General features: G+C 41.7%; 1 protein-coding gene across 3 annotated transcripts in view; it reads right to left on the reverse strand.

Moving 5' to 3' along the window:
- The window catches only part of ELK3 (ETS transcription factor ELK3), a 37,602-nt gene extending 18,909 nt beyond the window's left edge, over window positions 1–18,693 (reverse strand). Inside the window, exons 1-3 of one of the 3 annotated variants that reach the window (XM_069853529.1) lie at window positions 18,289–18,693; window positions 3,171–3,236; window positions 2,826–3,034 (exon numbers count right to left, since the gene is read on the reverse strand). In XM_069853529.1, coding sequence (XP_069709630.1) covers window positions 2,826–3,034; window positions 3,171–3,210 — 249 coding nt within the window. In that variant the 5' untranslated portion in view covers window positions 3,211–3,236; window positions 18,289–18,693. Of the gene's footprint in view, window positions 1–2,825; window positions 3,035–3,170; window positions 3,237–5,692; window positions 5,711–18,288 lie in introns of those variants that run through there. The other 2 variants (XM_069853539.1, XM_069853548.1) reach the window with 2 other exon arrangements.
- Between the last annotated feature and the right edge of the window lie 1,732 nt (window positions 18,694–20,425).

Consider the following 20,425-nt stretch of genomic DNA (forward strand, 5'->3'; position numbering starts at 1 on the left):
GTGTGCGTGCTGTAGGGAGCAACTGAAAAGAGTATGAAGGTATTAAAAAAAAAAGAATAAAGTATAGAAAAGAGGGAGCCTCAAGTAAGGAGCCATTACCTTTTATTCATTTGAAGAGATCGGAGATCTCAAAGAACAAGTGCCACAAGTATTTCACCCCTTGTTTTCAAGCAATGTCTGTTCAGTCACGGCATATTTGGGCTCTGCCTGGATATGCTGTTCATTCACCAGCAGGTGCTCTGTCTCCATTGATCCCAGACAGGTTTATAATCAGAGGAGCTGTAGTGACATAATGACATGAGCTTCCTCATGCTGAGCAGAAGCCTTTTTAGCACTTAGTGAAGGGCAAAGCATCACACCAACTGCTTGCAACAGCCACTGCACAAACCTCTCTGGATCCTCTTGTGCTTTCTCAGTCAGGCCACCTTTAATAGATGTTAAGTGGAAAAATCTGACTTAACAGCAGACAAAATACTAAAAATATTTCATTGCTGAACTTACAGCTCTAAATCTGAAACTGAAGAATTCTTACAGGAAGAGTCCTTCCAAATTCCAATGTGAGTAATAAAAAGTCTTATCAACAAATTGTGCACAGTTAATTTGCAGTCAACACAGGTTTTGGCTGTGTTAAGACTAGCTGTGTAGTGCCCAGTCCCACTGTGCCCTTCAAAAATTAGCATATTACAAACAATACATGACAACAGTTCTCCGAGTTCGGTTCAGCAACAATATCTAGTTTCCCTTGCCTTGTGCAGGCAGCAAGCATGCCAAACTGGGCTGAATACTGGTGTTAATCACTGTGCAAACTTATCTCACTCCCTTTTCTGAAAATTAATGAGACCAGACCAATAAGCATGGCTACAAAGTCTTATTTTTTAATACACAAAATCTATGAGAGTCCTTTTTAAAGTTCAAAAATACCAAAAATAGTAAAAAGAATTTAGACATATTACTAAAAATATCCATTTAAGGGAACTAATCCTGAAATATTTACTATTAACTTGCAAAAACATTGCAATAGCAATCCAAAAAAGACTGGAGAAACAATTTGGGAGCTCCCTGAATTTGCTAGAGTCTAAAATTGAGAAAGGTGAACATGCAATATATTTTAGCACATCCGGATTTGTGTTCTACAATTTTTTATTTCTAGTATCTTGACAAATCCGAGCGATTTCCTTCTAACACCTTTTTGTTATAGCAATCTAATACAAATTCTGGTTACTCCCTGTTCTCATTTTTGCATCTCTATTATACTGTTGCCACTTTGCTTCATGCTAAGTACTAAGTGTCAAAGTGAAGGACAGTTTCACAAAAGTGACAGTGATCTCACGAACTCTCGCTGTATCACACAAATTTTAATTTCAGAGGTGCTAGCCACCACCAACTTCTACTGACCTCTTCTAGATTATTGGCATGGTCATATTCTCTGAAAATCAGAAGCAAATCAAGTGATCTAAATAACTCCAGATTACTGTTTTCAATGTCATGATTTCAGATTCCAGTTTTAAATAAAGAAGTTGCAAATGGAGCTCACAACAGCCAACAGCTCTGCACTAAGTGTGTGCCAACACTACCTGCCTGCAACCAGCTTCTGAGAGCGTGCAAATAAACACAGCCCGTCAGTTAAAAGGTTGTTGCTAAACCTGTGCTGACTCCTTGGGTCTTGTAAGTTCTATCAAACCACAACAGACGTATACATGAAAAAGGGCCAAAATTCAGTAGGTCTTGCAAGGGCAGAAAAAATTGATGAAGAAAGCCCCTACTAAAGCACGTGTTCCAGTATTTTGCCTTGAGACACCAAGAAGATAAGTTCTCAAGTGGAAGTAAATGTAACATTCTACACCAAACAGAGTCTTCACCTGAGGGGAGCTCAGCAAGAGACTACTACCTTAACAACAGACCCAAACATATCCCTGCTCCGACACTCACCATCTGACCAGCCACTTTTTCCTGTTTGCTACTGCAATTTTGCAGTTTCAACCAATAAGACATCACATTAGCGTGCTCTCATACATACTGCTGCTAATTAAACGATAGCAACATAGCTTCAAACGCAGTCTAGATTATAACACAGATTTTATCCTGAAGTGACATAGTGGAAAATTTCCAGACTTTTAGAAACACTGAGCACTACCAAAGGAACAGCTACAGTGAGATCCTGCTGAGGTAATAGTGCGCTATCATAACCGTGGAAGTGCTTCAGCATTATACTTCCAGCTAATAAAATAGGACCCCAAAGAACTGTAGAAAAGATTTAGCAGAAAGCTCAAGCAGACTATCTAAAACATTAGCCAACAAGATCTATGCTCCAAAAGATGTATTCTATGAATTCTGTGAAAACTCAATCCCACCCTCTATGCTGATGGGTTGTTTGTGTATCTTTTCCTTGTTCTGACACAGGTGATACCTGCTGGCAAAGCTGCCGCTCTGCCTGCTGCATTGCAGTATCATTGCCTTCTACCAGCTCCCTGCATTCCAGAAGATCCTATGCAGGCTGTAATAATCAAACAGTTCTCTGTTATCAACAGTTATTTTATTGTTGTCAAAAGCTACAGAAAATATTGGGTAGCCAAATGCATTAACAGATGCAAGTACTAGTAAGCATGAACCTAGGTGAAAACCTCCCCTCCTGAGGAAATGAGAAGTGCACTGTTTTCCAGTGCATCTTTTAGCTGCCCTCTTACCTCCACTGTGATTGCTTTCAACACCATTGTCTGTAGTAAAAACTAGTTAAGAGGAACTTTTGAACAGTTTCCACATAGAGGTGAAATATTAAATGGTAGTGTTTCTATTTTCTTAGTCTGCATGAGAATAACAAAATTTACCTTGTCATAATAGTATCTGAGCGCTCGGCTCAGCTTGTCATAATTCATATTAGTTTTGTTTTTTCTGAGTCCCCACAGCTTAGCCACTTCTTCTGCCTTGAGTAGCTTGAATTCGCCATCATTAGATGTCCAGCAAATCAGGTGCTCATGTTTCTGGTCTAGCAGCAACTGCAAAAGGAACTGCCACAGTGTGATTGCACTCTCCATACCTACAAGGGACAAAGGAGAGCAACAGTGTGAACAACATTTGCGAGCAGGTGTTCCACTCAACACTCATTTCAGTAACAAGCTCTTTGTAGGAGTCACCCCACATAACTGAACAAAGGAAGCTACTATATCACTTACAATCAAACATCCACAAGACTAACAACTCTTGCACTCCCATTTCAGTATTTTTTCCACTGTTGTTTTCTGAAGGGACACATAAAATAGAATTAAGTAATTAGAAAAGCATTGTCCACATAACCCCATGCCGTGTGAAGTATCTCCAACTGGTGTACAGATGGAACTTATGCAACCACCCTTCAAATGAACATAAAGGGAAGGGGGAGAGGCCTTGATGTAGTTATCTGCTGCAATGAGGTAAAAAACCACTGGTTACTGTCATGAGAAGTATACTGAACTCATTCAGATATGTCATTGTGAAGAAAGGGAGGAAAAGGGGAAACCAGAGCAGTTGTCTTTGGTTAGACGACCAGAAACTTCACTCTTTCCCCCTCCCACCACATGTCCCCACCTCCCGTCTTCCCAGTGTTATACGGTATTTACTCATTTTGTTTCTTCCAGGGTCTGAAATGGCTCTTGCTGCTTCTGTCTGCCAATTCAAACAGCTCAAAAGATACTACCTATTTCCAGAGATGCTGAAACTTCAGTATGCTCAAGCACAGTAAAAGTAAGTGATGTTTACCCTGAAGCTTTCTTTAACAAAGATCTTTCCTTTCATCATCATATGTAAAATTGAGAACTAGGAGTGTTTTTAAAAATGCACGAGTCTCACTTCTAAAGTGGCTTGGATAGTTTTTCTCAGCTAAAGGTTGTTAGAATACTTTTTTCTCTGCTAACTATTTGAGCTACTGAGCCCTCCCCAGAATAAACCTCTGAATCAGGCACTGCAACAGAATAAACCTAAGAATGACAATACTCCAATTCAGCACAGGCACATACGCAGCTTAAAATCTTGGGAGTGTTACCACTGAAAACAATTTACTATTATAATGAAAATATAGCTAAAACTGACCTTTTAAACTACAGAACCACAAAATGAGATTTTTCCCCACTTTCAACAACATTGCCAGCCTTAGCATGTTAAAACTCTATAAAATAATTTCTCTTCTGATACTTCATTTGGACATGCTCTGTCTAACTAACGGAGACTTAAAGACGACTATATTACTGGGTAAACTGGCTAGGGTGCTAACAGGGCTAAATATCACTTGAGTTATCCTCGTACACATAACAACGGATATTTTTGTCTTTATCTACACAAGCTGATGGCTTTTAACTTCCTTGCTCATCTTGCTTCCTAATCCACATTGCTGCTTGTGTCCCAACGGGTAACAGACTATGCCAGGCTGCCTGCCTGATGCTTCCCTTGGTGTGCTGACCACAAGAGGGCACAAGACTTCTAGCTATAATTCCTACCACATGGAACAGGACAGCAAGCAGCTGAGGGAACTTCCCTCTTCAAACACACACAGAATCTCTGGGGGGGCACTTCAGGCGCTGCATCCAGGGCAGATGGCTGTGGTGAAATTAGATTTAGGCAGCTCCTCACCACCTTTCTTGCCTTGCCACCAACTCTTCAAGTTCACAGCCCTGAGCACCTCAAAATTCAGCATCAACGTGCTTAATCAGTGTGTGCGTAAGTCTTCTATTGGATGTGACCCAAGTCTGCCCGTACAGAAATGAGATTAACAGCTCAATGCTGCATTGTACTCCATCCCTCTGGGTGCCACTGAGCTCCTGCATAAAGCTTCCCACATTGCTTTATAGCAGCTGTACGTCTGTGATTCCTACATAAGGCAAATGATGCAAATTACATTTGCAGCTGACGGTTAATTGTATGGGTCCTTGTCTTCCAAGCACCCAACTTGAGGCATTTGGGTCTGATTTGCAATGAATATTCAACGCTGTAACCACCTCTAACAGAAACTTTGTGCTCAGCTTATATGGTGGTGCAAAATCTTAAATACTCTGAATTTGGTAAAGTGGTGTTAAAATTTGTGCCTCCTTTCCATTCTCTAAAATGTCATTTGCATAAAAATCTGACATCCTGCAGTGACAGGATGTTTTACTTAATGCAAAATATTTTGTTTCTGATCAGCTTAACATAAATATTAACCTACCTTCCTCTATGAGCATAATTCTAGGGTTCCACAAATTATAAACTACCCTCTTGAGAGGACAACGTGGGTGCAGTGTCCTAAACCTTAACTTGTGTCTCATTTGAATGGTGGAGCAAAAGAATCACATGACAGATGTATTAAACGACATGTAATTCAACCAAAAAATGTGCTACATGTATTAAAAGTCGTTATAAATTATGACTGGGATGAGTCATAAGTCTTCAGAAAACTTTGTATTTATTTTACATATTTTCTAATTCTTTCCATTTTTTACTGACTCACAGGAAATTCAGTCTCTCTCCTTAATTTTAATAAAAAAGAGTGTTAGGATGTGGTCACTTCCTACAGGGCATATATTTCACATTTCATTCAACTCTTTATTAATATTAAACAGTAATAATAAATATTCCTGTTACTTCTGTGCTCAGTATAAGAGCTGAATGTGGGGCAATAAATAATGAACGGAACCACACGCTGAATTACACTTATTAGAAGAAAAATAGTTTTTAAGAAATCACTTACTTAGATGGTGATATCCATCTACAGTACAGAATGAGAGCCAACCTATGCAAGAAACATACTCAGTCACAGGAAGCCTAATCAAAATTCAGATAGACAAAAGAGTCAATTAATTTTTTCATCCATTAACTTTAACACTTGTGGGTTTGCCATCTTACCATGTTTTAAATATTTATACAATGCATTTGACAGTCAAAGATATTTTCTAAGCCATGAAGCAAAATTCAGGTTGACCTGACCTAAATAGCATAGTAATTTTACTTTTTGATCAGTTCCACTACCTCTGATGCAAATAATCACTGGCATAGCTAGAAGGAATTATACTTGGAAATGCAATGTTAGACAGCAAAAGGATATTTCGGGACCAAGTTTTCTGGAAGTCCATTTCTCAGGCAGCTGTGACAGCTAATGACATTAACACCCCTCCGCATTACCTATTCACATTCTTTGAAATGTGTGTCCCCCACCCCCAGACAAAGGCCACCAACTGCATGGTCAGTGTAATACAACATGACCTCCACGCATCAAATTTTATGATCCAAATTCAGGAGTGATGCAGGAAGGAGGCACCTCAGAATACATACAAAATTCCACATGACAAAATGTCAGTAAAGTGGCATTCAAGTCCAAAATAAAGAAAAAGCCATTAATCTGCTTGGCAAAATAAAACAAACAAGCAAGCCATCTGAAAACCAGGCAGTAAAAAGCCAGGGGGCTTCAGAGACAAAGTTAGCTAAATAAAAAGCTCAGTATTAAGACAGATTTATGACATGAAGTGCGAGATAAGGAGGATACTCTTTGGGCACTAAGTTTTGCAGGACTCTTGCATAGCAAAAGCTAGAAGAAATAAGCAGAAAGTTGGAAAGCATTCTTTGTAGCATTCAGGCTCTCTGTACAAGTCCTTAGCTTCCATATAACTACATTACACCTGTATGCTCATCTTCCATTCTCCAAGACATGCCAGGTTTCCTACACGGATTATTTCTCCCCACTCTATGTTAGCTCCCCCACAGCCCTTCTAAAACAGAGAGACACTCTGCTAATCCTGGACAATCAGTACAAATAAGTTCTGAAGTCTAAAACTAGGGATCCCTCCAGAAATTAGGATCAAAACCAGCCCCTTGTTGCTTTAGAGGGTCTGCAGAACGGTTGGACTCGATGATCCGGTGGGTCTCTTCCAACCTGGTCATTCTGTGATTCTGTGATCTGGGACTCAGTGCTACAAATCAAGCCGTGCACCTTGGGGCACAGAAGGGCCAGCTGAGTGGGACAGACTGGCTAGAGTGCCCCAGGGCTGAAAAAAAGTCAGCTGGAGATCAATTAAATCAGGAAGACATAAAACATGTTAGCCATCATTTTGCACTATATATATATATCTCTCACAGAGAGATGGTGATCAGACACGTACGTGGAAAGGATTAAGAGGCAGAGTCAGGGCAGGGAAATTAATTTCCCTTACTGTATGAAGAAACTGCTGATTCCTTCTGTAGCCAAAGCAGCTGCAAAAGATTCGGCTCCTTCTCGCATGCCCAACCACTGCAGGCACACACACCTCCATACACATTTCCCTTACAGAATTTCTCTGTAACAGATGCCTTTTTTTTTTTTTTCCTCTTCCTTTTTGACTTTTCTGGAAAAACGTCTGTGTAGTTTTTTGTACATCCATTTACTGCTTTTGTATCCCAATTCTGGCCAACAACACATTTCTCCGAGCACTGTGACGTGGGGCATTGTTAGCTTCTCATTCACGTTAGCATTCAGCTTCCTTTATTTCTGCAGGTTGCAGCCAGGAAACTGGAAAATGGGCCACAGGAAACCTGGCCTCCTACATCTGTCCCAGTTTGTAACAGCAGCTCTGGTTTTATTTTTCTAAGTGTCTCAGGTTCATTTTAACCCTTGAGATGACTGCTGCAATAACATGAGAAAAAGTGACTGTTCTGTCATTATTTTTTTAACCATTTTCTCAGTACTAGAAGTTTCTCAATACTAGAAGTTGAGATTTTGCTAAACCACACTAATTTTTCAAGTACAGTAATATTTTTTAAACTCATGTAACTTTATTCTATAAAACTTTGGTCAGAAATTACCAGAATTATTCCATTCCACAATGACAAATATCAAAGACTATATTTAGAGCAAACTATGGAATAAGGCAGTCTCTAGCGGTTTTAGCTATATACCTATTTAACACAGTTCTAAAGTGAATGTCCATATGTAAAGCTGAACAGCATACAAATCCACCAGGCTGATTTTTCTCTTTTACATTTTAGTTTCTAAAAAAAAATGAAGTACACTTGTCTTGTATTTGATTACAGAAGCAAAAGGGATCAAGAAAACGAACTTTTCTAGATTAATCAAAAACCTAGTCAGTCGTAACGTTTTCCAATGAAAATCCATCTGTGTAACAATGAGTGTATCATGAGAGGTTACAGACAACTCCCAAACGTGCCTAAATGTTTGCTCAGAAATATCTGAATGAACACGGCAAAAGCCTGAGTCAGTCCTCACACCTGATTTCTCAACAGAGATACTTCAAGGATGATAAATAGGATGTGGTTGATGAAAAGTTAGTGATTCTGCCAGAAAGGAGGAAAAACAAATATCAATTTGTTTACTCAGAAAGTTTTCAAATTCTCAAAGGGGATCTTACTGCTAACTTAATTGGCCTTGAAAAAATAAGCTCCCAACTAAGTGTGTAAATACGCCCATTTTAACTTGATGCAGAACTTTCTCTGTTAAAGGTAATAAATCAAACTAACAGTGCAATCCATACACAGGGCACTTTAGGGAACTGGCTGTGTGTATGATACACAGTGCTGGAGATTTTTCCACATCCAGCAACAAGGACATTTCCTGCCAGAGCATCCTCCAAGTTCTCCCATTGTGTTGAAACTGCAAAAACTTTCTAAATCAGGACTTCCTCCTATTATATTTTAGAGGCGTCTTTCTGGGAAATGCAGATTCAAATTAAAAAAAAAAATAGGAATTCCTGCAGCACCACCCAGTGGAAACATTAGAAAAAGTTACAAGTGCCCCAGCACACAAGTTCCGATTTGCTGCAAAACTACAGTAATATTGCCACAGAAACCCCAACTGATTTAAGGATGTACCAAGAAACTTTTGCTGGCCAGTGTACTTAACAGAGTGCCGTGAGGTGTGTTTACTCTGCTGTTCCTGCGTAACGGTTTTCTTTTAACTTTATATTCTAATATAAAAGATTATTTACAGTAATAATTTAAAAGGTGTCCTTCTCAAGCAGGAATACCCACTGTTCTGGCCCAGCACATTTAAAAAAAATAAACAGACTCCTGTGGTTAAGAGCAACACTAAAGAAACAGCAGCAAGATCTAGCAAAACATTATAGGATAACATCAAGTTCCACTGCAGGAAAGAAAGCACTCACACACACGCCCAGTAATGCTTCCAGTAGGTGTTTTGGTAATACAGTGTTTGCAGTTTTTAATTTTTTTAACTAAGTCAAAGAAAGGCTGAGGCAGATGTCCAAAGGAAGAAAGTTCTGCAACCTCCGAATTAATACAACAAAGGACTGGTTGCCTGCCAAGGAGAGGTGTGATGACACCGCCTCTAAAACATGAGTGTTTTCAGTTTCTCCCTAAGGATGCAGTTCAAGAAATAGTTATAACTCTGCTGGAATAAAAGCCATTAGCAGGAGGGAATATGGCTAGTTGCCTCCCTGTGAAAGGCTTATGAAACAACCTGCTCAACCATTTCTAAAGCTAGCCGTAAAGAGAACTATGCAAATCCATAATGGCTCCAACCATTTACCTTGGGACAGCCATAAAATGAATGCAGGCTCCGCACACTGCTTTCCGTCTGCTCATGTGGTGCACATCTGGGGCATGCTGGCAATACACTACACTGCAGTCCAAGGGACTTCTGCTTTCAAAGCCAGCCCTGTATGTTTATTTTCCCCATATGACTTTCTCTTACATTTCTGTCGGCATCAGTAGGACACATATCATGATTATTTGACTGTCCTATATAAAATTCCTGATGGTCCCTTTGATAAATTCAGAGAAAATACACAGAGAAACAGAAAAAACTAGCTAGAGGGCAGAGGATGCAGCTTTCAGGAACAGTGGCTATTCTGAAAGCTTACCTGACATATCAAATGAAGATTACTCCCAAACTCCTTATCTGTACTCCCTTCTGAAATCGAAGTATCAATATTTCCCATGTTGCGACAGCAGACCAAATGCTTTGTAACTTAAGCTAGTGGCTCTAGTATTTTAAATGGTGTATTGATACTATCTCTATTAAGTTGCTCTTAATACATTTCATATTCAGATTTTTAAACTGATCTTCCCCTCTTGACTGTTTTTTTGACTAGAAACTTAGATAAGCAAGCAGGTCTTTTTAAAGCCGTGAGCAGAAAGGAATCTGGCCAAAATGACAGGAAACGCAGCCCTGGGAGTTCTGTTCAGACAAACTGAGGTAGTTGGCAATTTCCACAAGACCTGAAGCAGAGTAAGATGATCACAGCTCATACCGGTAATCAGAGCTCGCCTTCCTACGCACGCTGCATTTTCAGAATTTGCTGGATTAGCAAAATGAGCCATTAAACAACATACAGGCTTACCTGTATATTCTCATGTTGCAAGGGGAATCACTCATAGCATTACACCGAAAACAGTACAGCACAAACCAGCAGATGGTAACCTACATATATAAGGAGAGATTTCACCTGGACAATTTCTTTCCAAACTATTGCACTAGTTCTCGAAGCACAAGCCAGGGGGTAAGTTCCTTAGTCATAAAAAATGAGCAACCAGTCACAGCACTAGTCAAGGTCCGTACTCTTCACTTTAAATGCTACTATTTCTACGCATCCTAAATTAAGAATCACTATTACATATCAAAATATCAAAAACTTACTACTCTTTTTTTCTCAGTGCTAATCAAAGCTCTAACGTGCATGTTCATCATGTGCTAAGCTGAACTGAAACCCAATGAAAAGATCCTTATCTTCTGACACTATACACTTTCCTACTACGCCAACAAGACCCTGAAGGTCACACCTACACATTTCCCCTAACATCACTCATTAAATACTGGAATACCCAAAAGAATGTATCATAAAATACATTACGTTTCAGCTAACAACAGATCTGGTTGTTACTCTCCTATACTGTCTGTGCCCTGTGCACTTAAAATAATTCCCATGGCTTTTCTAACTATGGACAGACAAACCAGATGCTATTTCAATGATTACAGCAAACACAAAGTGTCTAGATTGCCTGTGTTTGGAAGTGACATTAATACACCACCTGGTTTGTTAGTGCCTCTGCTGCTCAGGATACACAACTGCCACTATTTTGACATGTACTCTGATTCCTGGGTGAGATTCCACATTTCAATAGACTCTATGCCTGCTCTTTGACACGAACAAGATCGCACAGTCAGTTTTATTGTATCCTACTACCAGAGTACCAACCCAGCCTTGAAACTGCTCCGTTTTGGAAGCACATGTGTCACAGACCTCCAGTACTTTCTACACCAGCTCTATTCCACGCTTGCAGCTTGCTAAGCTAACCACACGCGTCAGTTACTCTGAGTCTGCTCTGAGTCACCAGCCTTCACAGAGGTCTATATCTAGAATCTAAACCCACATTCCCATCTCAGCTGTATTCGCACAGCATGGAAGAAATTCTCTAAAGGTAGTCGACTTCCTCCAGATTTTGCTAACTGAGCTGCAACAGGAATTTGTTCTTACTTTTTAAATGCTTTTTAAAGATTGCTTCTCATTGATTACTGTTAATTAGTAGAAAGAGATGGTAGCGGTACTTGTGTCTATCAATTTTCGTTTGTGCTTTACTGTGACTTGTCATAACAGAGGCCACTCAACATTATGGTTGGACTCAACATTATGGTTGGACTCAACATTATGGTTGGACTTGATGATCCGGTGGGTCTCTTCCAACCTGGTTATTCTATGATTCTATGTTTATTCTGTGATTACCACAATGTCAACATTTAAAACCAGTAACACTCATTAGCAACCTTCCCCAAAAGCTTAAACTGAAAAACATCTGATCAATTTTCTTCATACCAAAAAAAAAAAAAAATATACAGAATATACAGAGATACAGTAAAGAGGTGCTGTCACCACATTAGAGGCAAATGGATGCATAATAGAAATCTGCTTTCCAGATGAACTGTCAGCTGTTTTACAAAATAAGGATGGGAAACTTACAGGATATTTGATTAAAAACATTTAGATTCCTTATATGCAGTATATAATCCAGTCTACTCTGTTTTGTACAACTGAAAAAATGTGTTTTACACAAACTTCTTTGCTTGTTAACTAATACGTTCAGAGACAGACCCATCTCATAAAATTGTACTAACCTTAATACTTGGTTAGTGCTTAGAAAAGCTTTTATGAATTTTGCATGACTGGCAAGAATCGTAAAAATTACAACCAAATGTTTCATTACATAATTACTGACAGCTAAAACTAAAAGAACAATGTGTAAGATTTAACTTTTCCTCTCCTAGTACCTCAAATGATCTTCAAGTTAGGATCCACAAGATAAAAAGAACTGTATACTTTAAAGCTGAAGAAACTAAGACAAGGTTGTTTGCATGGCAGCCAAAATACATTAACATGTGGCAATTGGTAATAGCAAAGATTATCCAAGCTGTATCTTCAAATATTGAGTAGTAAATTGGCAAGCAGAGACACAGACACGATTGAACTATCTGCCTGAAATGGATTTGGAGGCAGCCATGGAACAGGCAGTATCCTTCATATACCCAGTACAATCTGACACTGCAGAATTTAAAGCAAAGCTATGAAAGACAAGGATACTTACACAGAGCAAGCAAGAGCTACACCAATGCCTTAGTTACATCCAAGGCTTAAGCTAGCATTTAAATGTTTGTAACATGTAATTAGTGTCAGTGCATTAACTGCTGACGCACTCAAAAATAAACACATATCCAAGAGCTTTAAAAGATCAAAACAAAGTAAGCTTGTGGCTTCCTACAGAAATTCTTCTCCTGAAGACCCTGAGCTGTATCTAACTGCAGATACAGAGCACATAGTGCTCTAGAAACCTTTCTTTACGTATTTGATTGATATTTGTTTTTAAAGTTCACAGGTGTCATCATATAGGTGAGCAGTTTTCAACACGTGGCTCATGCACGTAGGGGTCCATGGACAAAAGTATCGCTGTACCACTACCACAGGCTCAACCGCAACACAGACACCTGCACAACTGGTCAAAAATAATTACACATCCAGAGATACAAAAAGGTCGAAACTCACTGCTCTGGATAATCATAGCAATGCTACATGAGCAAGCAGCTCAAAATCAAGCATGGTCTTGGTTACTGTAACTTCACAGAACTAAAAATGTGTTATTTTCAGCTCAATTGTGTCTGCTCTAGGCATGGCAATATTTGGCCTCTGATGTTCTCAACTGTAATGTAACTTTAAAACAACTACTTAAGTATTTAGTTATTCAGTACACTGTGAGATACTGACCATGAGTTACAACGATTAAGCAGATCAACAACTCCAGGGTACTTCTTGGTACTGTGAAACCACCACAGTAATCATATGAAATTAATAATGCTGAATGATTATACAGTTATTAGTTGGCATTGAATTAGCTGGAAAGTAGTGCCTTAGTGATAGGTTCATATGAATGCTAACAGCGGGTATTTTTTTTAGGTTTTGCTTTTAGAAAAGCAGCAAGCCTCCTTCAAAGAGCATTTCCAATTAAAATCCAGTCGTAGCAGCAAAGTCTTAAGCATCTGAATTCTAACATAAATACAGGCATGTGAAACCACAATGAGTTAAGGAAAGTTTTAAGCACAAAGATGCATTTTCTTTCTGTGAAGTTCACAGATAAGAGGTACTTTGTGCTTCATCTGCTTTGTCTCCATACACGCATCCCCGTATTTGGCAGTGAGGCGAGCTGACCGTTCTGCACCTACACCTTGACATTCTCCTCGAAGTCATGACTAATTCTGTAATCATTCATTACTCAACAAAATACTTCAAGATGAGAACAGACATATTCAGTCTTTCAAGAGCTCTCAACAGCCTCCAGAATATTAGCTGATTCATTTAACAAGCCACAGACGAGGTAAACATCTGCCTAATGATTCAGGACTCTGAGATTCCGTATTGTGGGAAACACCGAGGAGAAAGTCAGGGTGAATCAACCCAAGGATACACAATGCGAAAGGATTTTTCAAAGGCCCCTAAGCTACAGCTTGGTGCATGAACCACTGGGTGTGGTTACGAAAGATTCGCAGCAGCTTGAAACCAACTGTACTTTTTGAAATGGGCCCAGACTAACAGTGTCCTGTAATCAGTGTCGCGGCTTTAAGATGGATCCAAGCAGCAACATCCAGGCGTGCTGCATGCTAGAGCCACCACCACCAGAAAAAAAAAAACAGGGACCAATAATTAGCCTGAACTGCACAAATGAGTCCAACCTGCCATGTCTTTCAGGAAGGTACTAGCTAATTTATCAGTTCCTTGCTATCTTAGTTGATTTAGTACTATGACATCGAACCACTCACAGAGGTAACAGCAACTATGCGAACACACAGATTTTATATATCACCAAGATATACTAGCTGAAGCTATTTTTAATTAATACACGCAACCAAATAACTGCGTATTTGTTCTCACAGTTTTATTCCACTCTCCCTTATCTTTAGTAGCCCAATGTCTCTTTGACATATATTTCTTTCTTCTGAAGCAACATGCTGTTATGTGATTGCATTCCCAAGGTTAAGATCTGTATTTTCTATACAGCTGATGGACCTACATGTCCATGTTACATACTTCTATCTCCCTACATGTAAATATATGACCCTCAGAACAAGCAACAAGCTCCATGCACCCTGGTGAACCTTCAAAGTGATTTGCATTCTGTGCTACATCCTCCAGAACAGAGTTTTAAATCAAGTTAGATCTCAGCTTCAGTTATATTAAGTCGCTAGATCAGTAATAACATTCCCATAAGAATACCTCTATCATAAGCATGCCTCCATCCCAAGAATGGCATTACAATGAGAAGGTAAAGTTTACATAATTGGACTTCATGCACAACAAAGGGGAACGCTTCCGTCTTTGGAGTGAGATACTTGATTTGTTTTCATTATTTAAGTTTAATGAAATAACGTTAAGTAACGGGAGCCAAGAACCACTGTGAATCAGTAAGCAGTGAGAACTGCTAATGAATAAAAGAAAATACTTTTTGTTCCTACATATAAAAGCATCCACATGCATAGTGGTTCATAAACACAGTTACAGGGAAGGGTATAGCTGAGTTTCTCTCCCTAAGACTGTGTTGCTTACTTCAGTTGTTGCATCTAGGTGGAGTTTGTGATATTGGAAAGGATATAACTCTATAGATGTTTGGTTTTTTCAGGAACAACTCACTGAGGTGACTTGGAAAATCAAGATACAAGTATTAAGATAATACCTCATCTCTTAGCAGATAGTATATATTCTTCTCACACACTTTTATATTTTGTAAATTAACATAGATAAAGAACAAAATCATACCTACATTGAAAGCACCTTTAAGGTATTTTTATTATTTAAGCAGAAACCACTATGCACTATTTTTTTTTCTCCTATTCCAATCAGAACAGAATTCTATTTAACACATCTATGAATTACTCCTTCACTCTTTCAAATATACAGAACACACAACTGGTGCACTACTACTACATCTGTTTTTCTATGAGGACATCAAGATGTTTTTACATATGCTGAATGAATATAATATATGAAATTTATATAGCCTAGATAGACTATATATAGATATCTGTATGCATGTATGTATGTGCTTCATCTACACTGATTCAATAGATGGCACAGTGAAATTCCAGAGTGAATTTAATGCAATAAAGGGACAATTTAATTCCCACATTTCAAAGAGAGATAATAAGAGCTAGGGAACGTTCTTCAGTGTTTTAGTATTGTACACCATACTAACTGTTCCATAATATATTCAACAGATTCTTGAACGCTATGCCCAGTAATGCACCCCTCTCTCCACAATTCAGAATTCTAACCCAGAATATAGCTCTCTCTACCCAACAACTGCATTTGACTGAAACAGAGATTAGGTATTTCTGCTTTGCATGCTATTCTAAAAATTCTTCTCTGCCCAACTAGTAAATCAAGAGGCACCTGCATCTGGAGATTGTGTCACTAATGTACTAATAAAAGCCCCCTGTAAAGTGATGTTCATGAAGAACTTTTCTGTGCAGCCTGGACATCGGAAGCACAGGAAACACTGAAGATCGTCAAAGGTAAACACGTGGTGCACTGCAATTAGTTCACCATCCAAGCACTGCTTTTTCTGCACAATATCTGCTAGTTTAATGCTATCACATGATAATTCAAGTAAGCAGCTAAGTGTTATTTCATATTACACTATTTTTTTCAAATCTTTTGACATTCCCTTAAGTTAAGATGTACGTGCAAGCAAGACGCCATTTCCTTTTTTGCTCCACACTTTTTTTGCAAAAGTTCCAATTTAAAGATCAGCAAGGCACAGCAAAAGTCTTTCTAATTCTGAACACAGACTTTTCTCATGACTGCTATGAAAATAAACCATCACAAAATAATTACACAAAGCACTAAGTTGACCGTGAGGTGTACAAAATCACTTGAAAATTAGATATGTAAAGCACCAGTGCAGGAAGGTTATGTGAGTGAATATACTTTTCGAACATGGTCATCACCTCAGCACCTTGGCACAAAAGTCTTTTAGTCTTGCAGTTACACAAAACTGTCACAGATGCACTGAACATGCTTATTGTAACCCTGCCTTCTGTGACTTCACCCAACAAAACTATTTGTGCATAAATGACACATAATCCGAAATAACCAGTCTCTGCAAGCAAAATACGAGCTAAACCATAACTTTCGGCTTGAAATTAAACGAAGCCATTGACTTCTGAAGTTGGAGCCCTCCTCACGACTAAAAGGATGCTGCCATTGTATAACCTTGCCGTAGCACTACACCCCTAAGTAAATAAAGATGTAAGTTGTCTCTCTTTCAACTGCAGCGTTCGAAAGGCTGACAGGGCTTCACAAAACCCTCCTGTGTTAGGGAACGGAAACTCCTAATGAGATTAGTTGGTGTGTGTGCAGACATTACTTAGCCATGACTAAATGGGCTCTCTTCCTGCAGCCAGTGGAAAATTCAGGGAACTTTTTCCCCCTGCAGCATCAGAGTCCCTCTAACCTTCAGCAAAGCCAGATCCAAAAACAACTCTCCACTTTCTCTCCCTTTCTCTCTCTCTCTTTTTTTTTTTTTCATTCCCTAACAAACATTTTTAGTGGTTTTTTTCAGTCCGTTGGGGAAACTCTCCACACCGGCCAAGGGGTCTCGGGGCAGGGGGTGGCTCACAAAAGTGGGGAAGGCCAGGGAGAACGCAGAAGACTACAAAGGAAACTGAAAAAAAAAAAAGGAGCAAATATATAAACCTGAGAGGGAGAAAACCACAGAGTTTCTTTGTGAGCTGCAGTGACTCATTTTCAAGATGTTGTCTGCTGCCAGTTTCAAACCGGAAGCGCATGGCAATTAGTCTTGCTGTTTCCAGACAAGCCAGAAACTCTCCCGACACTTCCCCCCCACCCCCCCCCCTTTTTTTTTTTTAAAGCCCATTCTGCTGGAGCCCTCCCTCCCCCTCCCGGCCCCGACACTGCTTCGCGGGGTCCCGGGATGCGACCCGGCACCGCGGGGGCTGAGAGGCTCCCCGGGCTCCCCCCTCCTGCCCCTCAGGACAGCCGCCTGCCTCCCCTCCTGCCCCACAGGCCGGGGGGCACCAGCCCGCGGCCCCACAGGGCAGCTCCCCTTTCCCTCCCCTTCTGCCCCACCAGCCCCCCAGAGCAGCTCCCCTTCTGCTCCCCCAGCCAGGGGATCACCAGCCCCACCAGCCCCAGAGCAGCTCCCCTTGTGCCCCCAGCCCCAGAGCAGCTCCCCTTCTGCCCCCAACCCCAGAGCAACTCCCCTTGTGCCCCTCAACCCGAGGAGCTCCCCTTCTGCCCCTCAACCCCAGAGGAGCTCCCCTTCTGCCCCCCCAGCCCCTCAGCAGCTCCCCTTCTGCCCCCCAGCAGCTCCCCTTCTGCCCCACAGCCCCTCAGCAGCTCCCCTTCTGCCCCCCAGCCCCACAGCAGCTCCCCTTCTGCCCCCAACCCCAGAGCAACTCCCCTTGTGCCCCTCAACCCCAGAGGAGCTCCCCTTCTGCCCCGCAGCCCCTCAGCAGCTCCCCTTCTGCCCCCCCCAGCCCCTCAGCAGCTCCTTCTGACCCACCAGCCCCACAGCAGCCACCCTTCTCCCCCTCAACCCCGGAGCAGCTCCCCTTGTACCCCCCAAACCCAACCCAGCTTCCCTTGTGCCCCTGAGCCCCAGCCCAGCTCCCCTTCTGCCCCCAAACCCCAGAGCAGCTCCCCTTGTGCCCCCCAGCAGCTCCTTCTGCCCCACCAGCCCCCCAGCAGCTCCCCCGCCCCAGGGCAGCCCCCCTTGTGCCCCCAGCCCGGTGCGCCCCCTCCCCTCCCCGCTGCTCTGAGGCTCCGCATCCCTCGCACCTACCCAGAGTCTGGGGGACTTCTCCGCTCTCTCCTGGTAGTTTAGAGAGAGCCGGGTAAAATCCCCTGGTTCTCCATGCTGACAATCTTCTGCAAACGCTGTGTTTGCTCTTGTAATGAGATCCTGACTTTTTTTTTTTTTTTTTTTCCCCCCCCTCCTCTCTGTGTCCCCCTCTCCCCGGCCGGTGTGTGTGAGAGCGAGCGAGCAGGAAGTCGGAGCAGTCAGACAGAGAGCCGGCTCACTTCCTTTCCTGCATTATTCCCCAGGCGGTTTGCAGTCTGTGTAAACAGGCTTTTCCTCCCCTCTCCCCTCGCTCTGGCCACCGATGCGCGGCATGGCTGTAACACAAGACGCGCACATCGTAAAAACGCGCAGCGGCGACTTCCCCGGGCGCGCAGGGAGCCGCGCCGGCTCCCCCGCCCCGCACCTCTTCCTGGGCTACACCCCTGGGGAGGAGCCTCCAGCGCTCGGGCCACCGCTCACTGCCTCGGCAAAAAAATAATAGACCCTCTTTTTTCCCCCGGGGGACGCCTGGGAGAGGTTTGTCCAGTGCCTGCGAGGCGCGCTTCGTCCTCCCGGAGCGTGGCTCGGTGGCTCGGCGAGGCGCCCACCCTGGGAGAGGCGCCCGACCTCGTCCCACCGAGCTGGGGGCTCAGGGCACGGTGGAGAGACGTGTGTTGGGTGCCTGCGCTTCAGGAGGTGGAGGTTGAGGGGTCGGTGGGCTGTGGAAGCTCACTGATGCGCTGGCCGCCTTGCCAAGATGGACCTCATGTAGATGGCAAAACACACCAATGGCACGACAACGTAAATTGAGGGAAACGGCACATTAAAAGCCAAGAGTTTCTCAGACCATCAACTCTGAGCTGGATGCTCCATCCCTGGATCATATCTCATTGGTGCTTTGGCAATGGTTTTCAAGTTTTGACCCTCAAGCTTGCTGATGTGCTGCTGGCCACCTTACTGAAGTGGACCTTGCATAGGTAGCAAAACACATCAAGGGCATGAATTGGCATGACAACATAAATTGAGGGAAACAACACATTAAAAGCTAAGAGGTTCTCAGATTATCAATTCTGAGCTGGATGCTCCATCTCCGGATCATATCTCATTGTTGCTTTGGCAATAGTTTTCAAGTTTTGACCCTCAAGCTTGCTGATGTGCTGCTGGCCACCTTACTTAGGTGGACCTTGCATAGATAGCAAAACGCACCAAGGGCATGACGTGGCATGACAACATAAATTGAGGGAAACAACACATTAAAAGCTAAGAGGTTCTCAGATTATCAATTCTGAGCTGAATGCTCCATCTCCAGATCATATATCATTGGTGGTTTGGCAATGGTTTTCAAGTTTTGACCCTCAAGCTCGCTGATGTGCTGCTGGCCGCCTTACTGAAGTGGACCTTGCATAAACAGCAAAACACACCAAGGGCGCGACATGGCACGACAACATAAATTGAGGGAAACGACGCATTAAAAGCCAAGAGGCTTTTAAGCCAAGAGGTTCTCAAATCGTCAGGTCTGAGCTGGATCTTCCACCTCCGGGTCATATCTCAGAGACAGATCAGTGGTGGTTTGATAATGGGATTTCAAGTTTTGACCCTCAAGCTGTAGACCTGAGGTCTAAACTGTTGATTTGGATTTATTAAAAGGGACGCGATTCCAGTACTTGCAGTTACATCCTTTATGTCTTTTCTTGTATATCTTATATATTTACACAGCACTGTCTATTTCTAACTTTATTTGGCAATTCTCAGGCTGAGCAACGTCTTGTCTGCCCAGTGCATCAGTGGTGTTCAGCACATAAAACTTTAAAATCAATACTGCACTGCTTTTTTTTCTTTTAACAGTCATGAAATTTATCATTCCAGCACAATAACTGCAGTTCAAAATGTACTTGACACAGAAGCTTGATTATTTTTTATCACTCTATTGGGCTGTTGCTTACGATGTCACTGTCAACAAAAGTATGCTTTGATGGTATTAAAAAGATCATCACAGTCGGCCACTAAGCATTAGTCAATAGCATCTGAAAACTGGCAGTGAGCAAATTGTGAGTCTCTTGTGGAAGTCCATCACGTTTCTTCCTTCTCTTCTTCTAACATGCCATGGGGGAGCAAGAAACATACAGTACTAGCACAC

This window comes from Phaenicophaeus curvirostris, chromosome 1 (genome assembly GCF_032191515.1).
Source record: "Phaenicophaeus curvirostris isolate KB17595 chromosome 1, BPBGC_Pcur_1.0, whole genome shotgun sequence".
NCBI classification, from domain to species: domain Eukaryota; kingdom Metazoa; phylum Chordata; class Aves; order Cuculiformes; family Cuculidae; genus Phaenicophaeus; species Phaenicophaeus curvirostris.